Here is a 26,900-nt window from a genome sequence, read left to right as displayed (position 1 = left end):
TTTGTAGGGGGCTTCCCAACATTCCAAGGGGAATTCTTGCAGGTGAAGGTATCTGTCCCACGTTTAAAAGACTGCTTCTACATCAAGGGAGCCCAGCGATGAACTTACTTTACCTTAAAGGACTTGCTGCAACTTCAAGTGTGTGATTGCAAGAGCAGAAAGGGTGGGAGGGAAGGATCCCGTTGTTTCCATCCAGGTGAGCGACCTGCGCCAGTCGCCTCACACACACCGTGAGGTGCATTGTACAGAACAACTCAAGCATTGGCTCATGAGTAAATATTTGACTTTTTCAAACTACCTTTTCATGCCGTCTTTGAAGAATAGCTCCACGTCGGCCGAGAGACTGAACATGTAGACTCTTTTTAGTGCTGTTATCTGATGTGGATTAGATGGAGTACGGTACATAAACTGAATAAGTGACAGACAGGCTTCTCAGGCAGGTCCCTGTACAAGGTAAGTGTATGTTTCAGTGTGTGGACATGGGCTTGTGTATACATTAATGGATGTATTCTGTGAGTATTCTGAACATTCAACCTCTTTGTAAGTATGGAACTGTATATTTTAGTTTAGGTGTAGCTTTCTCAATATATTCTACTTGAATGGACTTTGTCACTCTGTGCACACAATCTTCCTCAGCTCCCCTCTTTGGTTGGTACTGGTCAAGACTCCCTGAAGGCATGTATGCTTGTTTTACGATGCTGACTTATTAACTAACTTTGAGGTTCAGGGATACACTAGTATGAATAATGCTGCATGCTGGTGAATCATCACGGGAATTGCAGTACATAAAATGATTTATTACCTTGATTTCATATTTTGGAGGTAGATTTTTAACTAGTCAAATAATGTGTTCGTACCTGCCGTCTATCATGGGCAGAGCCCAGATAAAGGACTTTACTTATCTTCTAATCTACCCCATTTGAATTTCCCCTCACCCTTCTTTATCTTCCTCGCCCTTTGATATCTTTTGTACTCCATCTCTAAATTGCTCACTTCCTTAGTGACTGCCTGTCGCCAGAAGTGGCCACAGCTGAAAAGTGGCGGGCTGTATTCAAGACTAAGAAAGTGGTGGATTTTTGGCCGTGAATCCACATTGACCAATTCATTAGATTCTTCTGGGGTTTTCTTTTTTTCCGGCAGCATGTTGCAGACAGTGAGCGAGTGGCTGTGGTGGGAGCGTCTGTGGCTGCCAACGAACGTCTCCTGGTCCGACCTGGAGGACGGTGAAGGCCGCGTTTACGCCAAAACCTCTCAACTCCACGCTGCTCTGCCCTGCGCCCTCTGCCTGCTGCTCGTTAGATACCTGTTTGAGAGGCAAGCATGTGCAATCGCCGGCTTTCACAATTGCGTCACACGAGCTGAACTCGCAATGTAATGTTGAATGCGTGCTGTTGCAGATACCTGGCCACGCCACTGGCTAATGTTTGGGGGATCAGGGACAGTGTACGCCTGACAGCGGAGCCAAACCCCCTCCTAGAAAACTATTTTCGCTGCCGTGCACGCGCCCCATCGCAGGTATGTGAAAGTTTCACTGATAAAAACACGTGGGTGCTTTGTTGTCCTAATCAACTGTCATTTGGTGCCTTTTGATTTTGATTGCATGATTTTGTGTAGTGTTAAAAGAGAGAGTTGTTCCCTTGGTTGGAAATAAACGTCCTCAGAGAGCGTATCAGCTGTGTAGTTTCCCTCGTGTCTCAGGTGGATGTGAGGTCTCTGTGTAAGAAGACCAGCTGGTCGGAAAGGAGAGTCCAAGTGTGGTTTAAGAGAAGGAGGAACCAGGAGCGCCCAGGGCTTCGGAAGATGTTCTGCGAGGCGAGGTGTGTGTTTGACTGTGCACTGACGTGAGAACAAGCGTCTCTGTGTAAATATGTAACATTGTTGTCGTTGTCTGTCAACAGCTGGAGATGTGTATTTTATACTTTTGCATTTGTCTATGGGGTCCTAGCTCTCTATGATGTAAGTAGCTTTGGCTCAATCTGAGGTTTTACCACTATCCCTCTTACAGAATCAGTCTCTTGTGTCAGTAATTGCTTTTTCATTGCACAAATTGTTTTCTTTGCTACTTTGGGGAGGATCTGTCTATTTGTTTTGTCTATGTATTTGTGTGTATTACTCTGATTTCACTGTTATGTGCAGTGTGTGTGAACCTCACATGTCTCTTTGGGCTTCAGGGTTATCTTACACGCAGACAAACATACATGAGCTCGTTGGCTAACATTAACCCTTCTCAAGGCAACCCCCCCCCCCACCCCCTCGCCGCCCACACACATGTATTTCCCTCTGTTTTTGTTGGCTGCAGAAACCGTGGCTTTATAACCTGAGGGAGGTTTGGGCCGGCTTTCCTAGACAGGTAAGGGATTTTGCTCTTGCTTTCAGGCTGCTGTTTACAATATTACAGTATGCAAACATCTGAGTGTGTGTGCTGTGTGTCCATGCAGTCCATGCTGCCCTCTCAATACTTTTATTACCTCTTGGAAATGGGATTCTACCTTTCTCTGCTCCTCAGCCTCACCTTTGATGTGAAACGGAAGGTGAGTATGGTGTTGGTGTGTTGTGGTGCACGACGCACAAACCAAGCCACATATTTCCCTTCGATGTTATACAGATGCAATACATTCTGGATGTCTTTTGTGTCACTTGCACTGCCGTGTTTGTGTAGGACTTTAAAGAGCAGGTGATTCATCACATAGCCACACTGACTCTTCTGAGTTTCTCTTGGATTTCAAACTACATTCGTATTGGAACCCTGGTGATGGCAGCTCACGACTGTGCCGACATACTGCTGGAGGTCAGTGCGTACATCAGTGCACGTGCAAACTAATCTGCGGGACCGTATTTTAGGCTAAAGAAGATAACTGTTATTTTGAATGGTCACAACTTAAGATTCTAAAGCACAATTATCTTCAAATAAAAGTATAACAATTTGCTTCTGAGGAAATAAATGCGGTTCAGTCGCTGTGTCAGTAGTTTGACGCAGAGCCTAAAACCTGCACACGATGCCGTAGATAAACTCTACAGGACTCAAACAAGTAGGACGGAAGGAAGTAGGACAAGTAGGACTTGTGCAGCCCCTCCATGCTGCATGAACATTGCCTGGACTTTGAACAGCAGTAATCTGGAAGGCGGTTGCCGTGCCCCACCATTCATTTAGTAGGTCCAAATAAAAAAAAAAACCCCATTCATATTCACAGGTAATAGTTTTTGCACAAATGTTACACTCTAAATGTGTACATAACGTTCTTAGAGAAATTTTATGACCGACGATGAAACGATGCTTTTATACAAGAAAGTGAACATGTTTTCCTTGTTTTTATGTCACAGGGTGCAAAGGTATTAAACTACGCCAAGTGGCACCGGACTGCTAACGCCATGTTTGTGGTGTTTACAGTTCTCTTTATGCTGACAAGACTTGTCATTTTTCCTTTCTGGTAAGTGTGGGAAATGCAAAGATGATGCATCGTGACAATATTGGAGAAATGCGTAAAAAACACAGAAGTCATGAAATACATTTGCGTGTCCCCTACAGGCTGATTCACTGCTCGTGGGTGTATCCAATGGAGGAGTTTGCTCCCTTCTTTGGCTACTACTTCTTCAACGTGATGTTATTGGTTCTTCAGATGCTCCACCTCTATTGGGCTGTTCTCATTTCACGAATGGCTTACAAATGTATCTTTAGCAAGGTGTGTTTACCGGGGCCTGTATGTTTAATTAATGTTAAATATATGCATGATTGTGTTTTCAACGTCTCCTCTCTGGCACATCTTCATGTCGTAGCTGGAAGGCGACGAGAGAAGTGATGAAGAAGAGGATGACAGTGACTCACCGAGGGAAAGGGACAACAAATTAAGTCACAAAAATGGAACTGGAGCCAGAGACAGGGCCAATGGCCACTGACGTGTACGGAAACAGAGAAAAGAGGAACATGGATAGCAGGACTGATCCTTTTGTCCTCTACTCATTCAGTCTCGGTTGCAACGGTTTGAATCTAGTTGCATAATAAACAATGAGTTTTTTTCTAAAGGAACTGTGAATGAGTATACATAAAGAGCTAAGTGCAGAATTGTTTGGTATTTCACTGATTTCAGAACATTTAACAATTTATTCTTCTTTTTTCATATCGTATTTTTCATTGTTGTATGTTTTTGAGGTAAGTTGTAGTATGGTGGTGATCACAAGAATGATGTGTTAAGCCCACATGTTTGGATCTACGCAACATGATATGCTTTCACATGTATTTACGTTTATAAACGTTTTATTTGAGTACTTTTTATGAGCTCGTCCTGCTGGCACGAGACACAAAATTAGCAGAAATACCGTGAGATCTCACTGGCCCTGGATATCAGTTACGGAACTAGCACGCCCTCTCGCGTGAATAAACGAGAACTGACAGAAGACGACCGGTCGTCGGTTACCATAGAAACCACCATGCGAACCATGCTAAGGCTACGTTTATCGAGGCACGCTCGAAAGTAGGTTTACGTTTTAGCAGGATCACAAAAGTTATCCGCATCATTTTCCAGGATGGCTTATTCCAGTACTTACAGCAAAAAAGTGAAGTTGGGAAACTGGTTTCAGGAGAATCTTTTTGAAGAGGTTTGTTCAAAATATAACCCGTATGCTTTAGCTAACGTTAGTATAGCTAAAGTTGAAGTAAATTCCAACGAGACAGCTGGTGGCGAGTGATTCATCTGCGTAAACACATGTTTACAAAGAAGCTGTGTGCTCTTTCTTACAGCTAAAGTTAGTTTACATTAGGGATTAGAAGTGGTTCGATTGTCAGCCCACCCATATAATTTTAACTGTTTGTAACGTAAGACGTAAGATTGGTTAGACATTGGTTAGACATTCACCACATTAGACAGTCGTGCACTATTGATTTTGTTCGTCTCTATATTGTGCCGAAAATAGTATGTTGTAATTTTAGAGGCTAATTAAGAAACCGCATTTAAACCAATGTTTAACGTCTGTCAAACACCGTATGTTAATCCTTCAAAATGCTCACAGTATGTAACAATACGTTGTCATCGTAAATCGTTAAACATTCTCCACTCACAGGACAAAGAAGACTATTATCACACAGGCGTGAATTTCTATCTATTAGGAAATAATACAAGTGAAATAGTAACAATGTTGTCTGAATAAAACGTGCAGTGCTATGTAACGTTAGATAAAGTCCAGAACGCTGTGAGCTGTTATATTGAGTTACATTAAGACTTCTACAAAACCAAGTACCGGGGTCGGTTTCTGGGGCTTTTATGGTGAAGGACACAAACGGAACTTGAGTGGTTCAGTGGTGGGATTCATTTAGCTTAACGTTAATAAAGTAGTTTCCGTCATGCGGTGAACTAGAAAATTTAGCTGCTTTCCACAATTACCATACGACGTGTCTTTTACGCTGAAATGAAATCCCACCAATGTACCAAATGTAGCCAATGGTTATTTTGCCCCATAATTTATAAAATTGATAAATAAAATCACCTATCATCTCTCCACTTCCGTTTTGTTCTCCACCATAAAAGGCCCAGAAACTGCAAATGATCACGGTCTCTTAAGTCAATATAATAGCTAACATAAGTCAATTCAATATCTTACATTATTACGTTTTTTTATTGTTGAAATTACGTTAGCTGGAAGCTATTCACTTTATTTAGTGAATTGTTATTGTTTGCTATTAAGTTAGTTACTGCTGAAGCCATTTTTATATTCTGTTGATTCATGATTCTTAAGTGAGTCAGGAATCACAGAGCCAGCTGTGTTGTAAACTATTAATTTGTTTGTATGCACGTTATTCATTGAAATATGTTGATGTCGTTCCAGGATGGTAAGAATGACTACCTTGAGAAAAAAAGGAGGGGTGAGCTTGTTACCCAAAAAGTAGACTTCCTCAAAACAAACATTTTGAGACCGGTAAAAAATAATTTTGTCTAATTAATAACACCACAAATACTTCCACAATGGTGATGATGGGGATGGCAATGATAATCCTGTTTGATGTTTCGAGTCCAGGTGAATCTCACTATGACAAATGATGGGAGGCTGCACTTCGGGGATGTTGTGATGCTGGTGAACATGGGAGGAGAAAAGAGGGAGTGCAGTGCAGTGAGCATTAGAGCAGACATCAACAGTTTGAAGAGGATTCCTTTGGCTGGCATTAAAGCCCCATGTGGAGTCAGTGCAGGAAGTTGTATTCAGGCCTGCGTGGCCACCGCTTTCATCATTACCAGGTACGCGCACATACACACTTAAAACCTAACAAAGCCCAATCAACACACGTTGCAAAAACACTCCCACATGTAAACTTGTAATGTTGCTTGTATGCTAGTGTTGATGGCAGTCCTGAAGGATCGACTCTGCATTTTGAGCAAAGCTTTGCTCTAAAAACAACGAGTGGCTTTGCCGGCGGTGTAAGTAAAATTGACTCACACACACACACACACACACACACACACACACACACACACACACACACACACACACACACACACACACACACACACACACACACACACACACACACACACACACACACACACACGCGCGTATTTAAGTATTTTACAAAAACCCCAGTGATCTCACAAGCATAAGGAGCATTATGCAGCCAGTGAAAACAGTTCTGTAACGGCTTTCTAAAGTTTAAGAAAATAACCATAATTATAAACCCTGTTATTATGGATCAAGGTTAATCCCTGTTGCGCTTGGAGCCATTGTCTTAATTATTTAATTGACTCAATATGTGTTGTTGTTGTTACTATGAAGGGGTTGTTTTAATTCAGGTACACAATGGGGTGGCATGGTTCTTTTACAGAGATTTTGGACTCTATTTTGCCTAACGGTCTGTTTCTATGTCTGTCTCTGTCTTTCTGTCTAGAACTAAAAGTAACTGTGATTACACTTTTCTCTTCTCTCTTTACAGCTTTACCTGACGAGTGACATGCAAAGTTTTCAAAAGGTAGATCCAATTTTGACATGAATTATTTGCGGAAGACATTTGACTAGGATACATTGCACTGGACAACCACGTTCTTAGAGGTTTAACAAAGCTGAGGTGTAGAAATATTACACGCATAAAATTCACAATGCAGCACTTTTGTTTGACCTTTCAACCAGAGTCTCTGCAGTTGTACGTTGCATATCGTTGTGATTTATTTTTAGTGTGCCATGAAGTCCAGGCTACAAGAAGTAAACTTGGACGACAGCGGTTCCTTTATGTCATGGTGGAAGGTAGTCCACTTTGACCCCCAGGAGAGGCTTGAATATGAAGGACAACCTGTTCCAGTAAGTGTACAATACATCCTCATGGTTAACTATTACACCTGTAGCAACATCAGCATTTTGTGTTCTGTTAAATCTGTGGTGTAAAAAAACTTTCCTTAGTTTCTTCCCCTTGCAATCTCCATGCAATCATGATCATTTTTCTACAGGTAAATATGACTGTGCTGATCAAACACTGCAAGACAAACCAGGCTCTCGCTGTTCTGGGAGATCATGTCCTTTGGTATTTACATTTTTCATTTTAAATGTAACCTAAATCACATGATGGAAAGGCTTTCAATTTGCTGTCCGATGTCAATTTGGAGGTCCAAGTATAAATGATGTATAAATATGTGAGATGGCTGAGCAATACAACTGTATCGTTGATGTAAGTGCCTAATGAAGACACAAATATACCTCGATATACTGTAAGTCAGCTAATTGTGGGATAAGGAAACAGCCTGATAGGACTTTTGTTTTTACAGTCAAGTGAAAAACCTGAACTCTGAATCAGTCACTTGCAGCCCGAGATGAATCGGCTTTCTTAACCCAAACAACATATTTTATCATTCTCAAATTAAAACTCCTGTCAAAATCTAACAGAAACGCAACATGCCGATTCACTTTGATCAAGCTGCATTGCACAGCTATAAGACGAGGACCTCCAGTATGGCAGCAAAAATGCTGTCCCAATGCCTGCCGGCCCTCTGTCATTCTGTGTGTAACAGTCGTGTCTCTGCAGGACCACATATGACAAAGGGTATGAGCTGACGGCTCACACCTTCCTGGACTCGCACAAAGCCGAGCAGGACAACAACCACTGGATACTTTGCACCTCCGACTCTGCAGGGAAAGGGCCCGTAACTCTCAGCCACCCACCGTCAGCGGCAAACAACGAGGAGCCCCCACCTGCAAACCCTGATGTCTAAATCCACAGTAACACAGTTCACCCTAATGCAGTAACGGGTACAAAAATACGGCAGATGGATACTACATCGCTGATAAAACTTTAACCCTTTTAAAATAAAGCTTGATTTTGTTTTATTTGGGTCTTTTTTTCTTCTTCCCACCCATACACATTCTTCCAGGATGAACTTCAGCCTGCAGGTTGAGGTTATAAGATACACATTAGCCGGCCAGACTGCTGGCTTTGTTGGAACAACCATTTGATATGTTTCTTAAAAACAACCCTTGTACTGTTTTGGTGCCGCAGTTGCTGAATCAAATAAAAGCATTTTGTAACACACAGCAGATAAGGAGGCATTGGCTTTGGTGCTAACTTATTATACTGCTTAAAAATCGTGCTCTGACCTTTTAAAAAGGTTGGTTTCTCGTTTTGTTCAAGTAGTAAAGTCACCAAGTCCTTGGGTTGTATTTTCAGCCTCACAGACATAATGAAATGTTTTTTTTCAACTTCTTAACCTGCTTACCTTCATATTGTCTTGTTGAAGCCTTCTCACTTATCTACAGATGGCTCCATCATCTACACATATTCAGGGGGTCTGTACTCAGTGGCGTATAAAGACATAATCCAGCTTTCCTTCATCTTTGTCAGCCTGGTGAGAAACACCAGAAGCACTTTAGTTACGAGCTTCGGATGCCTTGAGCCACTGTGCTGCCTCGCTTTTCTCACTGTGATTCTCTCTGGATGCTCTGCAGCCTCCTCTGCTCGGCCTCAGGTCACCTGCTGCTGGGACCGTTTTTATTATGGGAATCCCCTCAGTCCTCAATGGACTTTGTGCTGCTGTCCTCGGCATCCACGTTTACACAAAACATATACAAGACGGAGGAATGATGAGATGAGGAAGCAGGTAGGAGTTTGTGTGTGTTTGTGTGTTTGTGTTGAGCATAATGGGAAGTAACAGCATTTTTATTGCCCTGCTGATGAGGAAAATAACGGTGCCGTTAATATAAAACTTTAGGCTTAGCTTACGTTGGCCGAAGTATACGCAAACCTATTTTTATGCACATTCCTGCCAACCAGTCTGCACATTTGTTACATGTACTGTATATTACACATGTTTAATACTGAATCATGTGCTTTATATGCACTAAACTGGCCAGCAGTGTGTGAAGAGAGAATCAGGGAGGCATTGATGCGTGCTGGGCTTCTTTTTTAACCGAAGAAGATGAAGGCTGCATGTGAAGACCTCAATATTCTCATGTTAATTTCAGAACTCAGTGTTAAAAAAAAATCGTACCTTTTTGTGTCTTTAATGTGTAATTGTGTGTGTGAGAGGGAAGAAAACAGGACATCAATGTACATCTGATAGAGTGCCTTTACTGCAAACAATAGTAGGGGTTTATAGATGTTTATTATCTATAACATTGAAATACTATCCCTAAACGTATTTGTTGCCATTATGGCAGTTTTGACTTGATGTCCTGGTCTAATTTCACATTCGTTCCAAGCTTCTGTGCTGCCTTTGTAACAGCAGAGGGCAGCGCCTAAACATTTAAAGGACAAGAGATTGTTCTGACCAAAACAAATACTCACAACTTGAGTTTCAATAAAAATGTATCAATTAAAAAAGCCACTTGGTTCATTTCTACTTAGATAAGGTGGCACATGCGGCATGTATGTCCCTTTTTTTGTTTCTTATACTGCAACCACTCACTTTACTTGAAGGAGAAGACAGGCTTTCAGGTTTATGATTTTCTAAAAAATAAATGTACTACTTAACCCTGAACTCAAGTCTGTTTTTCCACGCCATACATTCCGGATGAAGTGGAAGTATTTTCGCTTTCAGCACACTTTACTTTGGTCTCTGCGTAAATGATTTATCGGATATAATAAATAAGCTTCAAAATCGTTCCATTTGAATAAATATATAACATGACGCGGCTAATGCCATTTTTTCTGGTAATTATGTAAACAAAAGAAATACGAGAAACAAACATATCTCAACATATATTTATTGTTTTTAAATGTATTGATATTTAAACATATAAAGAAGATCCTGATCCGGGATCTACCCATTCACCAAGGGATTTCATTTCATAGAATATTTACTCTGATTATGTCATAATCCAAACACCTCTTCAATTCCCCATTTTAAGTATTAAAAGTATTGTCGCTTAAGCGGAACGTGAATCCACATAATATATAGTCCGGTCTCCTAAAAACGAGGGGTCCATGTCGGGCTTTACTGGTGACCCGGCCCGATGGTACAGCTCCAATGCGCGAAATGGACTTCATGGTACTGAAAGCTTAAAGGAAGTATGTTCACACCCACAGTACAAAACAACCACACGATCAGCAGCAACCCAAAGGAATACTTCATTTAAATCCGTGACTGATACTCTGGTGACTTCATGTGGAGAGCAAATATACGTTGAAAGTAAAACTTCAATCATTTACCTCTCTCGGACACAAAGCTGCTCAGTCAACAACCCTGGAATACATTATTTTCAGATCTGCACACGTTGATGCAAAGTTCAGGGAGTAACATCTTATCTTTGACTGAGACGCATTAGCAGTCAAGCAAAAGCAGTTCGTCGATAGAGGGCGCTATAAACCCTCCCGTCTCCAAACGGGCCAAGACACTAAAAGCATCCATGTGCTGGAATATTAATAGTGCACGGGTTTGCTGATAAGCAGGTGGGTGTTTCAATTAAACACAAATCCGTGAATAATATGGACCACGATAATAATAATATAACAATAAAATATGTAAACTGAAACATCAAAACTTGTAAGTACATATTGTCACGGGCCCCCACGTCACTTTAGAAATTGGTCTAATAAAACTGTGCATTACAGTTACCCGCTATTTATCCTGCGTCATTAATAGTATCGTATCATCCTGCAATGGGCTCGTCTATAAACGCGGGCTACTTTAAGGATGCTTTGCTGCAGACACTGAAATGTGCACGCATGACTTGTAATGATGTCACGGAATCCATAACAAGGCGGTCGTTCTAATTGAAATAGCCCACGTACACCACGGCTGCTCGGGGACACCCAGCGGCATTAGGAGTATTAGTACCCGGCGTCTCCTTTAAGGAATCTAATGGGATTTCGGAGGGATCTCAAATCCAGTCCGGGTGTTCCGACCTGCTCCCCGGTCGTGTGCGTTTCTGTGGGAGAGAGAGAGAGAGAGAGAGAGAAGCCGACTCTTGTTTACAGCAGAGATCCCACGGAGGACCGCGGACCCGCAACGCTGCGTTAACTCAGGGCGAACCGCAGGACTTCAGCCTCCGTATCCACACGCGCGCAACGGGACCCTCTGTTTGCGCTCTTCTTCTTTTAAAAAAAATCTTTTAACAACCCCCCCCCCCCCCCCCCCCACGAGGATTACAGAGAAAACACGCATAAAGGGCAACTCCTTGTGGACACGTTTCTCCCTCTCCAAACCCCAGCCGAGGTCGCGTGTGACGCCGAGGAGCTGGAGACCCATTCTCTCTGTTGCGTGGCACACGTCTGGTGTTTTCCTAGTCCGACCCGAGGAGAGCAAATTGTCCCCGAGGCCCGGGGGCTGCTGCTGCTGCTTTTATGGGGGATTGAGAGCCTGCGCTGTTTGGATGGCATAAACCAAAGGAGAGAGAGAGAGAGAAAAGGGGGTTTCATTCATTTTCCACCTCGCGGCCACCACCCTGTGGATCTGGACGTGTTTTCTGCCCCGGTCCTTCCCTCATACACAACAACCGCAGGGGGGGGGGGGTTGGTGTTAGAAACACTGGCGTTAATGTATTATGGTGGAAAAGGCTGCCAAGGATAACATTTAGTGGGATATCTGTTGTACCGTCAGTGTCGGGCCTGATTGCACTGTAAGCGCACTGCTGTTTTCAAGAGATGGAGACTGAAGATGGGGATTACCATCATTTATCCAGAAAAATCACTGGCTCGTGTGCCATACCAGCCGACGTCAAAGTATCCCGTGATTGGCAAAAATAACAAACTGTTTTAGGCTTTTTTTTTTCATCCTTCAGAGGAATATCTCGTTCCTGCGATTTTGTAAACATTTATTCCTATTTTTCAGAGTAAACCCTGGAAGCCCCGCATTTGCGGGCTACCATATAGTAGCCCTCTTGGGCTACAGACATTTTTTTCCTCCATATTCTTTGCAGGGCTGGTGTGTACAATTATTTAATTTCAATTACATCCCTGCTTTTTAAATTTTTTTTTATTTTCAAACGGAGAATGATACTGAAGAACATGAGCTGTGACACACGGATGCGTAGCGCGACCTTGTTTTGGGGGCTGATGCTCTCCTTCTCTACTATCTGCATCTGGTCCACACATGGAGAGAGTGAGTATTTTTCACTATAATATTTTGTTAAAGTTTATTGTTACGCATGGGTTGACATGTGCTTTTTTTGGAGGGGGGGAGGGGGGGTCTTGGTTCAACCTCTTGTATTGCAGTCGTTTGCTGACTGGTGGAATGAATAATGGGTATTTTATTAAAAACAAACTGAACCGCATTTTTTTTTACCACTAGGTCCTAGATACTCAATGTGACAAACCTAATGTAGCCACCGACTTGCGAATTTTTATTTGAGGACCATGTGGCACAGCTGCGCGTCACGCACGCAACATCTGCTTTATTGTGCGCATATCGCCTCATAAGATGAAGCGGCTTTGATGACCGGAAGCTTACGGACGTGGTAACATTCGCGTTAGACATCCAGATAGCAAAGGGATGAAATCTAGGCACCAGAGCTGAAGGTTACTACGACCATGTGGCCATTTTGCATTTCGTGGCGTCGCTGCGCATGAGAAGGAAAAAAACAACCCTAAATCACATTTAGCTCTTTTAAAAAGCCATATTAAAAAAAAAAAAAAAAAAAGAAACCACAAAATGCAGGCAAATAATTGAAAAGGCTTTCTTCAGCCGGCTATTTTTCATAAACACCGCGGATGATTAAAGCGCCTCGGTGACGTTACTCCGTGTGAAGCTATGTGGCGTCTGGATGGACACGCACGGGCTGCTGCGCGCGCGCACGATTCTTATCCGAGTCGTCGCATCACGTTCTCACACTCATGGAAACACTGTAGAAGTGTCTCGAAAAACATGGCATTTTAGTATCGATACACTTTACATATACGGACACGTGTGTTGAAATAAAACACTGAGGAAGACGTGAGTTGATACGATTTCCGTTACCAACCAATAACTTGATTGCACTGATTTTTCTCTTTGAATCCGTGTGGGAAACTTCAAAGTACTTCCTCTTTAGTCGTGTTAAAAGTTCATGAGCTTTTAGCAAATTCAGTACCCTTGCTGTGATTTAAATGTTTTGTTTTATGGTCTTTACATTTCAAATGCACCTATCAGGGCTTCAGCCAGCATATTGTACATTACCTTTAAAACAAATCTCAAAACGACTACTTGGCTTTTCAGTTAAAACTCTCTAAATACGATGTTGAACAAAGATGATGCCATATCTGCCTTTTCAGAAAGTCTAAACTAGCTGTAGTTTCCGAAAAGCCAACTCTCTGCACAGAGATTGTGGCTCCGCTCAACTTGGGTGGCATGCTCTGTTTTTGTGTTTTAGGGTGTTGCATCACTTCCGTACTAATTTGCCTGTTTCCTAAGAGGACATGTGGGATGGTGGAGATGCCTTGACACGGGAAGGAGACATATAAACTGACCTATATTAGCATTCGAATAGAAGAAAAAACCCACTGGCCATCCGGTCTGACCCCAGCCACGCAGAGGAGCTTTTCTGTGCCACCTCCCTGAGTTGATGAGACAACCGCGACTGGGCCTGGGACCCAAAGTGGGTGCTCTCACATCTCAATGCTCTGTGGCGCATAATACATCACGCCTATCAGAACAAAGCAGGAAGAGACAAATACTGTGGTGAAGATCAACACAGCAAGGAGTCTCTGTCTATTGCTCGGGGGGCGGGGGGGGTTAGTTCACTGGGCCGCCGAGAGTCGGACTGCATCTATAATCACGTAGTGGAAAAAAAAATCACAGATAGCTTTTGCTGTTCATACGGTAGTGGTCTCCCGTACACCCCGATGCGCTTTACTCCATCACTTGGCGCCGTCACTATCAGCGTTAAAAATAGATATGTCCCCAACAACGCTGGCCCAGGGGTTGTGAGTACAAGCACCGTCTGTCCCGTTCCACGAGGGCACACCAGTGTTCTTGTTTGGTTATATATGAAGGGACACGCTGCTCTTGAAAACCTGAATGGCGGCATAAATAATCAAACGCCAGCAAGCATTGCGCTTGGCGTGCACTCGTCCCCATCGCTCCATTTGGGGGTCGTGATCCGGCAAGTGACTCTGATAAAAGCATATCTATATGTGTGTATGTATAGATATATTTATTATGTTGTCTTTTTTTAAACTGACAGGGACAGTGTGACTAACATGCCAGTGGCTGAGATATGACTGCTGTAACTCTACTCCAAGGTGCCCTACTCCATCTTGTGACCGGGGCGACATGGTTACATGCACTCGCCCCTCCAGCATGCGTTCCCTCCCCATATCCCTGCCGTGGCTTGATGCAGGAACGCCAAGTGTAGTGCGTGTGCGTTAAATAGCCCTATGTTGTGCGTATTTGTGTGTTTTTTGTGCATGTACTGCAGCAGGACAGAGTCAGTGGCGTGCACCCCCCGCCCCCCTGTATAAGGACGTTAAAGTGTGTCACTGGGCTAGTTTGTGAGAGTGCAGTGAGACGCTGTCGTGCAGCTCCTCCAGGCTGCCAGCTGAGGTTTACAATGCTTAATTAAACACTCTGTTTCAAGTGGCCTGCTTCGGATTTGGGCGAACGCAGTCTCTGGCCAACCGCACATACATCATCATCACAGGCTGACGATTTAGTGGCTCATGGAGTGTTGTCATGATTGCAAATATTAGCTTCTACATTGGATGGCACCTGGTGGGTCGATTTGAAAAGCAGGTTCGTCAAGACCTGAACGTGGATCCTCCCCCGGTTGGAGATCTCTTCTGCCAAAGATTAAGCTTCAAGGTGTTTTCAGAATCGCAGCGAGAAACCACTTCCTTTTGTCGTGTTGTTGTTGTTTCAATCGTGAGACCATCAGTTGTTTATTTATATTTAATGAGGAAATTAAGAGGCCGTAAATGCTGGAGAGCAAGTTGTATTTTTATGTGCAAATGATTTTGCATCACCGCTGAATTAAAATATAGCAATTAACTGTCATGCCTGATTATTCATCGTACTTTGTTTTCTTTTATGGATTTCACTGATATACACCAGAGAGGGCCATAGAGTTAACGTGACAGACACACAAGCAATGTTAGGAAAAATTATATTTGGCTTTGACTCATATAAAGGATTTAATGCTACCATAATACATTTATCACCACTTATATTTAAACACTAATAAGAGTTCCTCAATTTCCATTATTTTGAAAGTTTCCTACAAGCTTCATTTGTTGTAGCCATTTTCCCCTTGATAAAAATATCTGCAAACCATATTTCATTGTAATGGATCAGCACATTAAATGTAGTCGTTGACATTGATCATGTTTTACTGTTCGTGTTAAAAAGGTCAGTTACCCCGTGCCCTGTTTCCTTATTTTGGGACGCGTAAGGGAGGTTCTTTGAGTGAGATTTGTTGTGATGGACAGTGTAGTGTTACTGTTTGGGGTTTTAGTGAAACTTGAGCCACGGTGTTTGAAGTAAGGTCCGCTGAGGGGAAGTGGCCCACCAGACTGCTGGTCAGATGACTTCCAGTGTGCTGGGGATTAGGGCCACTTGATGTGGCAGGTGTGAGGGGATATTACCGCACTGCGACCAGTTCCCTCGCTGCGTCAACAAGTACTGGATTTTAGTGGGACATTTTTTTTTCTTGTTGTTCCTATGGTTCAGTGAGTAAATCTTCACCGTGTAACGTTCTCATGCCATGTTACATATATGCATCAATACACAGCTCTCAAAGCGAATGCTTTGGGTTCGCCCATGGACCAGAGCCAATTGTTGAAATGAAAAATCTCATCTAATGAAATAGAAAAACGATCACACATTAATTCACACATTCATTTTGATAGGTATCAATTAAATATTGACTGATACATTGTTTAAAAAAGAATTATATCAAATGAGACATTTTAACATTTTCTTTCATAGAAAATGCATATTTCATTTAGTCTATTTGCAGCCGTGCGGGGTGAAAACCAGGCAGACAACGTGGTATTTTCAAAACTAATAAAGTTGTATTTTTATTATGTTTTTTATTCTCTCTCTCTCTCTCTCTCTCTCTCTCTCTCTATATATATATATATATATATATATATATATATATATATATATATATAGTGGTTTTACTTTACTATAGTTCTATACAATTTGTTTTTAGTACTTGTATCCTCCGTGTTTCCCATCATTCTTGTATTTTTGTATCCTCAAAAATCAATAATTTCCCTCAAAAGAGCATTGATACACTAAAAACAAATTTCTTCAGTAAAAATACAAAAGATTTGCAGCCCCAATGTTTTTTATATGAATATTTAGTTTAACATAGTAACTATTCAGAGGATCTTCCTGATAACCTTCATGGAATTTACAGCTGGTTGTATGTAAAAAAGGATAAAATGATCAGTATCACGCAATGCTCAGTTAGTCTCTTTGATAAACTTTTTTTTTCAGCTTTCAGTTTCATGATTCTGAATCATAGTTGATGTGAACTCAAGATAAACACTGACCATTAGCTTTGGCTTTATTTAGCTGACTCCGGCTTGTGTGTGTGTGTGTGTGTGTGTGATGACATTTCCCTGGAGGGCCATGGCAAGGTTTATCAATCATACACATGAGCCGTTGGATTGCATTACGCTGTGAAGATATGTGTGTTTACTCAGCAGTGTGAAGCGCGAAGACACGCACGCACACACACATGAGGTCATATCCCTCTTCGTGCACAACGCTGCAAAAAGTTCACTACTTATTACTATATATAGTACCCGTAACAACATCAGCGCAATACTTTCTCTTTCAACCACTTCTTCCTGTCGATGTAGCAATAGATAACGTATTTGTGATCCAAATTTGGTTCAGCCGTTGTGGTCTTCACAATAAATAGATTGAGTGGAAAGAATGAGAGAAGCTTGAACAGTTTCTCTTCAAGACTGTTTTTTTTTTTGTTGGTTTGAAACAACATTCTACTCAATCCCTTTCCAAGGAAATGATTGAAATTCCTGGTACTTAACATACTTAATGAGTACAACAAGGGATTCACAAAGAGGGGGCGTTTCTTCCATTCTGCATTTATTCGCTCTATTCTTCTCTGCAGCAGTTTTTTAGGATACATCTAATTGGAGATGGCAGACAGGAATATTTAACAACCAGAAATACTTTTCTATCCATATTTATCTTAGTTTCTGTTGGGTTTTTACGCCAGTAGGGAGCCCTCTCATAGCTACGCAAAGCAGAAACATCTCTCATTCTTCAAAGTGTCTTTTTGCCCCCCCCTCACTCGCCCCCCATTCTCTGCCCAGACGCCCCCTGATTTGAATAATGCCCTCGTCAGGAAGTGGAGCCTAGAGTTTCTCTTTACCAACAAACAAATTAGTCTTTGTATTGGAGTGGCTCCTCCCCTCCTCCCCTCCTCCCTCCGGCTGCCGGAGGAGCCGGGAGAAAATTCTCAATGAAACAAAGAAGACATGCAGTTCGATGGCTAACAAGTGGAGCCCAGGGGCATTGGTGTTGATTGGAGAAAGCAAATACAATTTTCTCGTGGAGTAATGGTTTCCGCTCTAAATTTGGAGACGTGAAGGGCCCTGACAGGACCAAATATAGCCACCGCAACCACATAAACAATGCAGCTTCTATTTTTGGAAGAATAGTTTGGACGAAGAACCTAAATGAGGGCCTTTTTTGTTTCTGCCGAGGGGAAGTTAATCTACTCACAGGGACCTTCTGACAGCACTCATCTTTAATATAATTTTTTGTATATATATATATTATGAAAGGACGCTTTTGTCATTTAAAAAAAAGTGGTTTCATCCATACAACCATATTAGAAAGGCATCTGGTGGCACAGTATTTTAGCTCTTGAAACAGTTCAGCTCTTTGCGTTATCCCTAGGGATTTAAAAAGGATCAAAGACTTTGATTGAAAACATGCCTGTTTGTCTTTTGGACAGGCGCTGTGAGTGTCTCTCACTGCATTGGCCTCCCAAGCCTCTGTAAGAACATAACAGGTTTAACCGAGGAGCTCATATGTCAAGGCATTTACTGTACTGACTGTTGAACCTTCTTTTAGACCGTTCCAAATATTATGCAACCTGTTGGTGTCAGTATGTGCCAATTCTATAAATATTCTACGCATTTATTGTTCATAAATATACTATGTGCAGTTTGCAACAAAGTTAAAATAGTTATTTAAAGAAGAATTGACTAACCTAGTTACTTCCTAGTTGAAAAAATATCTCCACGTATTCAGTCACCTGTAACACCTTTATGTATGAACTCTTACTTATCACAATTCAATTGAGAGTGCAAAACTATTTAACAATTAAGCAGAGAGGTCCAACAAGTTTCCCAAAATTAAAATGAATGGTAGAAATAATTACATTTAGGAAGCTAAAATACTGGACAGATACTTCAGAGGCCTGGCTAAAAGTAAATACAGGTTTTAATGGTTGCATTTGTTTTGCTATAAATGGTAAAACATGTTTGTATTCTTAATTTTGGTAATGCTATGTAAAGGTTGAACCAAAAATTCCAAAAGCCCCCAAAAACGTTTCCTGTTGCCGGCTGCATTGTAGCTCATAAATCTGTGTAATAGACGTTAAATCAATTTGATCTCACATCCAGTGTTGTTTCTTTGGTCCCTTCAGCCAAACCTTTGCCGCAATGCTACGCGTTTATGCAGCAGAGAGCGGCTCGTGATTAGCTCGGGCGGTTGCGTGGGTGGGATTTCGATACCGCCGCTAGAAGTGGTTTATTAGTTAAAATAGTTCGTTAGCTGAAAGTAACGACTAAAGTTGCACTTAGTGAAGAATAATTGCTAGAGGATGTTATCTAAAAATAATGGTAAAGTTTCCACTCCCAAGACAAATGTCTTGCACTCGTTGGTATAAACATTTCAGCTGCATTATTTAAAATGTTTCAATATCTGATTAAACAAAGATTCAGCATGAAAGCCATTCAATAAAGGTTTTTTGCAACATGATCGTGGAGTCGGTGAAGCGGCCCTAGATCTCGCTTCATTAGACGAGGCTTTGAAGGTCTATCAGACTAGAAAGCTGCATTAGAGCACAATAAACTGTGTGTGGTGTCTGAGAGCGCCCCGGGCGCTGGTTTCGAGTGTTATTTTCTAAAGAAAGAGGAATGGCTCATTCAAACGCTGGGGTTATCTGAGGTGACAAAGTTCAGTTTGTACTTGATATGTCGGATAGAGCTACAGATGGTCCTTTCCACGTTTTACCCTTCTGAAACTCATTGTGAATAAATATTTATTTTTCATTTTATACAATGTAGCTTTAAATATTATTGATACCTCAAGAAGCTTATTATATTTTCCAGCAATTGCTGTATTTCCTACCAAACAACATTTGTTACATTCATTTCGGATGCAAACGAAAATCTGTAATTCTCTCCATTGCACATAGACCTTCATGTGTCGTCCTTCTCTGTCTCTTCCAGTCTGTGGTCCGAGTATCGACATCCGCAATGACATTGAGGAGTTTAAGCGGCTGCTGAACTGCACGGTGGTGGAAGGCTACCTGCAGATCCTCCTCATCACCGACAAGACCAACAACATCCAGCAGGAGGCCTTTCGCTCCCTCTCCTTCCCAAAGCTGACCGTCATCACCGACTACCTGCTGCTGTTTCGCGTCTCGGGCCTGGACAGTCTCAGCATGCTCTTCCCCAACCTGAGCGTCATAGGGGGGCGAAATCTCTTCTACAACTACGCCCTGGTGATCTACGAGATGACCAGCCTGAAAGACATCGGCCTGTACAACCTGAGAAACATCACTCGAGGAGCGCTGCGGATCGAGAAGAACCCCGAGCTCTGCTACCTGGACTCCGTGGACTGGTCTCTTATTATGGACGCCGAGTTTAACAACGTCATCAATGGGAACAAGAAGGCAAAAGAGTGCGACAACGTCTGCCCAGGCATCATGGAGGATAACCCTCTTTGCCGCAGGACGTCGTTCAATGACAACCTCGACTACCGCTGTTGGACCTCCAGTCAGTGCCAGAAAGGTAACCTGAAATATGTTCGGCCTTTGTTTTATATTTAATCCCAGCACATAATGAATGAAGCAGCTGTAGGTGATTTTAAACCGCAATGGGCAACATTTTGTGGTATAATTATATTAAATGCAAATGGGCCTTCGATCAATGTAGGTAGTTTACAGTCTCGCAACCATTCTGAATTATCCATTTTATTTTTCACTAGCGCACAAATCCCATGAAGCCATGAAGGGTTTTTCCTTCATTACCGTCAGGCGGCAGGATTATCCACCGGCCAAACATTTCCTCTCTGTTCATTATGGAGACCTTGTCTTCAGATCAGGCTATTTGTGGAGTGAAGGACGGCTGCAATATAGAGCAGTAGGTATTAGACAGGCATACTCAGCTGAGGTTAACGTTGCTCTGCCAAGAAATGAGCTTGTCTACCTGTCTGGACCCTTTCAGCTAAATATTTGCCTTGGGACTTTTTTTGCAATTTATGAAAAGGGTTATATTGAAGAATTTGGGGGGAGTGTATTCCTTGTATAACTTTGGCCCCGCGGTACGGTAATGCATTTTTAAAAACAGTTCAGAGGAGGGTCATGTCGTCAATCTATTCACGCCGCTCTCACGGCAAGTGTGGCAACATCTACACCGCTGTTACTCTCTCAGATTACAGAGGGAGAGACAGCTCGTGCTTTTCGATTAGAAATTGGGACAAGCAGATCAGCTGTCTCCCGCCTCTTCAAATCTACTGTAGCATGCCGTTCCAGCCTTTTTAAATGTATCCATCTATGCTTTATTTTGTAACATTTCTTCAAGGGTGGAAGAGGCTTTTCAGAGGGTTTTTATCAGTCAAATTCCTTCACAGAATAAGACACAATTCGCAAATCTCAAGAGTTGAAATGGTGATATAAGATTACAACTAAAAAAACTGTGCTGGATACAAAATATCTAAAAGATGCCAATGCCAGTGGCATTCTAGAGGTTTTTATTAAATGTGATTAAATTAAATGATTTGAAACAATGTTGTGTCTTCAAGGTTGCGTACTATTTACCTTTCATTGCTCTCTTTCATAGATACATTAATACATTTTGTTACTTGATAGAGACTGGCGTCTTATATCTGCTCTGAATACCCATACTCTGTCATGGAGTTAATGGAAGATTTACAGATATTCTATTTTCTTGGTTAAAACCAAACATGTCAATCTAGACTGTAGTTTTTGCAAAAGAAACTGTCGTTTTCTCCGTTCTCTCATCTGTGTGAAAGAATGGTGGGAAAGTTCCTCTAGCTCTTTTATTAAAGACCTGTGTACAGCTCCCATGGTCAGTCTTAAACCCCACCCTCCTTCATCCCCGTGGACCCTCAGAACAAATAGTGGAAATCAGTGTCTTTTCCCTGGTGATATCTAACGCTATTGAAATGTTAGGTTGTACATTTATTGTTACGCCTGTTTATTTATTCTCTGCACTGACCGAGTTCCCTGCATGTTGTTATCGCTCCCGTAATCTGTATACAGTTGCCGAGTGGATTTCAGAAATAGTTTTCATATGAACACCTTTGTTCATAAAATGCAAATATGCCCTGTGTAGATTGTGAATGACCTTGAAGTCACGCGCAGTGTTTTGCAGTCAGTAGTTCTCATGTCTACGACTTGAGAGACTTGTTGTTTGAACCGGTTCACTTCTCTGTGAGGCCGAGGTCAGGGTAAATGCATTAGAGGGCCCTGAGCTCTCAAGGCTGCAGATAAATGCTCTGGGGAGTAACGCAGTGGGGGGGAAAGGAGGGGTTACCCATGCAATAATAGAACAGAATGAAGCTAAAGTAAGTCTGTAAGTATTTCAGGCTTCCTTCCTGCGCAGATAACATTTCTCACCCTGTCTTTTTATGGCTTGATGCGTCTACCTCTCTGCATCCTGCTTGAGATTGCCTCCCTCCAGCCCTCTGCATAATTGTCTTGTTTTTCACCAGTACAGATGTTCCTTCAAGGGCATTCAGTGGTCTTTATAGTCAACATGGCCCGCTCTGCTCTTTAATTACACCACACGAGGGGGGAGCTCTTTAGCCTCTGGGTCCTAAGTGTTTCACAGGGCAACAAAACCCCTTTTTCCACCTACCAAACACCTTTTTTTTTCCCACAAAAGTTTTGGGTGTATTAGATTAACGTATGATGCTGGACAGAAAACATGTGGACTACCTACATGTGGCTGAAGGGAAGTGGGCGGGAGTGAGTACGGAGGCACGTGCAGATCGGAGCAGAGGTTCTGGGTTCTTTTCAGTGGCATGCAGCGACGGGAAGAGGAGACTGAGGGGCGCTACGCGGGAGGAGGGTGAGGGGGAATGTCAGACAAATGTCAAGTGTACAACAGCAAGCTCTCACTAAAGCACAGTGCGAAAATGCGCCCGTCACTCCACATTGTGCGCCCCCCCCTCCCCTCCCTCCTTCTCCCCCCCCCACCATGCTTCCTCCCAAATCCGCCATATGTTCCCCGCTGCTGCTGCCTGTCTGTTGCTGAGCCTCCTTACCTGAACTCTTTTGCCGCGGGGCTCATCGGGGGCCCGTTAACAACTCCGCCCGTCAGATTTCTCTGCTCTGTTTGCTTGTCGGGAGACACTCTCGTCCCCGCAGCGTTCACAGTCAAGTGTCTTGTTTGGCCAAGCCGTGGAGCCTTTGCCATAGCGCACTGTTTGCTTTGAGCTTCGGGGGATCCCGCGACCGAAAACTGGCCTGCTTCAAATAGCCCTCTCAGGTCTCTGTGTCTGTGTTGTCTGCAGACAGGCCTCCCTTCTGCCCCCCCCCCCCCCCCCCAAGCCCAGCCAAAACCAGGCATTAAAACGGGGCCGACAAGCAGGGAACCGTGCTGCTGTGTCCATTCCCAGTCTCACGGCAGGTTCACCTTCCCAACTCCTCGAGGAGGCACGCGCTTCTCACGCAGTATTCTACACGCGGCCTGCATGTCTTCTTGTGAGATGGAATGCTGGGTTGTCGGATTTGAAGGAACAATGCCGGCTGAATATCGTATTTCATATCAACAGAAGATAAGTCTGACTGTGAATGTTTAGTGAATCGAATACTGCCTTTTGCTCTTGATAAAGCAAAACTGTGTTGGACTTGGTGCAATGTCCGTTTAAGTTTTACTGTCCGAGCTACAGTGAGTTAACCTGAAATTTGAGGTGACAAACCCTGGTATTGAATACAGAAGAAACATAGAATATCATTTTGGAGCCATAGCCGCAGGGAGCTCCACACTGGCCTGGTAGACCTTTGCGTTCGATAATATGTTTACTCCCTCCTTGCCAGAGATCCACTTCATGTGTTTGGTATGAGTGATTTGACCTACGGCAACCTTCACCGTAGAATACATTTTTCTGCGGTGTGATCTCTTTGAATGGAGCAGATAAGGCTGTTGATATTTTCTTATCAACAATCTATTTCTTAATGCTTTCTGATTTCCCTCCTCGGTCTGGGGCACTCAGCCCCAATCCCATTGGTTTCTGACTAAAACTTTGGTCATGAATGCATTCATTTTGTTGTACAGCTGTAGGTCGTAGCAGATTCTAAAACAGGAAAACATTGGGAATTTGAGCACTATTTGTAGGCGCGGATTCGGTACACTAACCAGTATTTATAGCACCAGGATGGCATGTGTTAGTACAGTTCCCATCTTCAGGAATGTAGCTGGGCGTTGGCTACACAGACAATTCTAGAATTTGTTGTTGGTTTTAGTCTTTACTTGAGATTTAATGAAAATAAGAAAACTATACAATATCACAATGCTTTATCTTCATCCAACTATGTTAACCGAAATTTATTTCATTCTGGCTGCACTGGTGGTGTTTTTCCTGACTCGCCATGCTAATTCATTTATTCAAAATATTATTGACAAGAACATGATTTAATCAAAAACAGAATGCAAATCCTCCTTCCCCCTCAGCGGAGAATTGTGAATTGATTTTCTGGAGTTACCACATAGCTCATGCATCTCAGTGTCAAGATCGGTTGCAGAAAGATCGAACCAAGTTGAAATTATGCTCCACTTAGGCTGGCTAGGAGCTCCATTTATTGATACCTCAGGAATAAGGCATGCATGTTAACTTTGGTGGAATGAGGCTGCCCCTGTAAGTAAAAAAGGTAGAAATTCCTGGCACCTTACTTGTGAGGGGATAGCGAGGGGGAAACACAGCACAGGCTGTATGTGCAGTCAACATTTGTGGGGGCCATACAGAGACTGTTTGTTGGCAATGAGACGGATGATATTGATGCTGTGTTTGATTGAGGTGGCCGTGTTCTTATGATCACCAATCGTTTTAAGTTAAACCAACAGCAGACACAAGGAGGCTTTTACATTTTAAATTGTTTGTTCTGAGGCTTATAAAAGCCCCCGGGGTTACAGGGACAGGATGTAGAAGCGGACTCAAATTCCAGTTTTGATAGTACGGCGCTTTCCTCCGGGCACAGTGACTCAGTACTCATACATCCGATGTTTCCACCCAGCATGAGCCGCTGCTCCATTTTGTACAGCGCTCAGGCAGCGGGGCACCGTAGAGAGATGGCACTCATGTCGCTCAAAGCCATTCATTTCTGCCCTCCCACAAACACCAGACAAAATATGGATTAGTCAGATCCGTCATGTTCTCCGCTTGCATGCTCGTGTTTTCTTTCTGTCCACCGGGCCATTGGTGCGGTTTCCAGGAGAAGCTGGACCTGTGCCTTTTTTGTAGTAGACGCAGACTTCAGGAGGTCAAATTCAACACGTGAGACCCACTCATCCTGTTGAGTTTACTCTTGTTTGTTTGTTTGTGTGCACGCTCTTGTTGCTGTTGTTTACCCGGAGGACTGGGAACTATTGATTTAGTGTTACAACTCTGCGGTGTCGTTGATACAAATGCATTAGGGAAAGCAGACAAAGCTCCCTTCACGGGAGTCCTTTCTCCTCTTTGTGCTCTTAGATGGTTATGTCTTCATAAATAGTGTTTCAAGGGCAAAAGAAGCAATAGGGTTCTGTGTGTTGGAGAACGAGCGTGAACCTACAGCTTCTCTTGTTATTCATTAGCAGCTGCAGTATGAACTGTACTTCAATAGTACTGAGTCTTCACTCAGTTCCTAGAAGCTGAGCCCCCGTGAAGGGAAAAGCTCAGTTTGGTTACACATACATTTGGTTTTATTGGTTGCTTTTGGACTTTTGAGAGGCCTGCAACACGAATAGCGTGTGTGATTAGTCAGAATGGAATCCTTTTTGCCTCTCGCTTGAATTTGTCTTGACTTCTTCCCAAATGCCAAATTGTAACATATTACATTTGGCTCACTGCCTGATTAGAATGAGGTGAAATTAATGAAGAGACACACATGTCTGCTGCTATTGCTAACTTTTAATACCAACAGCGGTGTCTTTCTCTCCATGGTTTCTATTCCATTATTACAAGTTGGCGATGCCCATTCATGAACACATGCTAATACAGTGTCTTATTGTCCATGTATGAACAGCATGGCTCATTGTCCATTGATGGCCCGTGCCTTGAGTTTATCCAACTCCTGTCCACTGTGGCCTACAAAGGACTCTTCTCAAGGCGCTGACAGATTGGCCTCTTTTCCTACGTTTCCTCTCATAGACTTGATTGACTAAATTGGAGCGTGTGTCATGCTGCCTGCCTCCAAAGACACTCTCCCACCGGCACACAGACACTCATGCATGCACACACACGCACACGCCCACACACATGGACTCCATCTCCTCACGTGCCATCAACCTTCGTTTCCAAATTTTCCTAAGCCTGTGCCCTGGTTGTGACTGTGCCTGCAGTGTTTGTTTCTATGTGTATGTGTGTGTGAATGTATGTGCCATCCAAGTGTGTAATGCCTGCGTGAAGCCTATTTGAGCCACGCAGTGCCTCTGGTGATAGGCTGCTTGCTGCCTTCTGGCATGACCAGCTCATTCATAAATCCGGGTGAATAGTGTAACTTGATCACAACTGGTAGGAGGAGCTCTATCTCCCGCCTGCGCCTGCCCTTGGTGCTTGATCCTTGCCTTTCCCTCAATACAGTGGAGGCACAACCAGCCACCTACTCACTGCCGGGCTGGCTTGGCATTGCTTCCCGGGGGATGATGCGCCGTGCTCGCAAGTAAGCTCTGACAGGATGGGTTGATTCCGCGGACGAGGAGATGTATGCTTGCGTACAGCTCTCTCACTCATCCTCTCCCTCTTTCCCCTCTCTCCCACTGAGGAGAGTGTCGGGCTTTGCCAGAATAGTTTGTCAGGTTCACTGAGGTCCTAGAAACACAGCTCCTCTATTTTCCATCCCTGTTGTGTGTGTGTGTGTGTGTGTGTGTGTGTGTGTGTGTGGAAAGGAGACGGGAAGGGAGGTGGGGGGATGCGATCCCTCTACCTTTCACTCCACTCATGGGTGAATGTGTTTCTTTGAAAACAGATCCACTTCCCAGGGGCATGTCAGCGTATGTTGATACAAACTTTACATCTTTATCATCTATCATCTACTTATCAATTTTATTTGATAAAAATCTGAATCCTGCAGCGGCTAAACGCAGG

General features: G+C 43.0%; 3 protein-coding genes across 5 annotated transcripts in view; all 3 read left to right on the top strand.

Annotated features, from left to right (window-relative positions):
• Positions 1-57: 57 nt before the first annotated feature.
• Positions 58-4,260, top strand: cers3b (ceramide synthase 3b). Of its 3 annotated transcripts, none has more exons than XM_078082486.1 (12): positions 58-196; positions 637-675; positions 1,141-1,314; positions 1,398-1,515; positions 1,699-1,817; positions 1,899-1,956; positions 2,300-2,350; positions 2,439-2,531; positions 2,660-2,788; positions 3,322-3,428; positions 3,527-3,680; positions 3,775-4,260. In XM_078082486.1, exons 3-12 carry the CDS (start codon positions 1,142-1,144, stop codon positions 3,892-3,894), a joined length of 1,122 nt encoding a protein of 373 aa, XP_077938612.1. In that variant the 5' UTR covers positions 58-196; positions 637-675; position 1,141; the 3' UTR covers positions 3,895-4,260. The 3 variants fall into 3 exon arrangements, with proteins under 3 accessions (XP_077938612.1, XP_077938611.1, XP_040018418.2); XM_078082485.1 differs by lacking the exon at positions 58-196 and adding an exon at positions 238-453; XM_040162484.2 differs by lacking the exons at positions 58-196; positions 637-675 and having other exon boundaries at positions 965-1,314.
• cfap161 (cilia and flagella associated protein 161) lies at positions 4,261-8,295 on the top strand. Its single transcript, XM_040162485.2, has 8 exons — positions 4,261-4,593; positions 5,818-5,907; positions 6,007-6,224; positions 6,323-6,404; positions 6,914-6,949; positions 7,153-7,275; positions 7,422-7,495; positions 7,994-8,295. The coding sequence occupies exons 1-8, from the start codon at positions 4,522-4,524 to the stop codon at positions 8,178-8,180; spliced, it is 882 nt and encodes a 293-aa protein (XP_040018419.2). The 5' UTR covers positions 4,261-4,521; the 3' UTR covers positions 8,181-8,295.
• Positions 8,296-11,328: 3,033 nt separating this feature from the next.
• Positions 11,329-26,900, top strand: part of LOC120809290 (insulin-like growth factor 1 receptor) — a 59,134-nt gene continuing 43,562 nt past the window's right edge. The window contains exons 1-2 of the mRNA XM_040162991.2: positions 11,329-12,503; positions 19,817-20,380. Coding sequence (XP_040018925.2) covers positions 12,395-12,503; positions 19,817-20,380 — 673 coding nt within the window. The 5' untranslated portion in view covers positions 11,329-12,394. The remainder of the gene's footprint in view (positions 12,504-19,816; positions 20,381-26,900) is intronic.

Source organism: Gasterosteus aculeatus, chromosome X (genome assembly GCF_964276395.1).
Source record: "Gasterosteus aculeatus chromosome X, fGasAcu3.hap1.1, whole genome shotgun sequence".
Classification (NCBI taxonomy): Eukaryota; Metazoa; Chordata; class Actinopteri; order Perciformes; family Gasterosteidae; genus Gasterosteus; species Gasterosteus aculeatus.
Note: the sequence above shows the minus strand (reverse complement) of the source record. Positions and strands in the feature narration are given on the sequence as shown.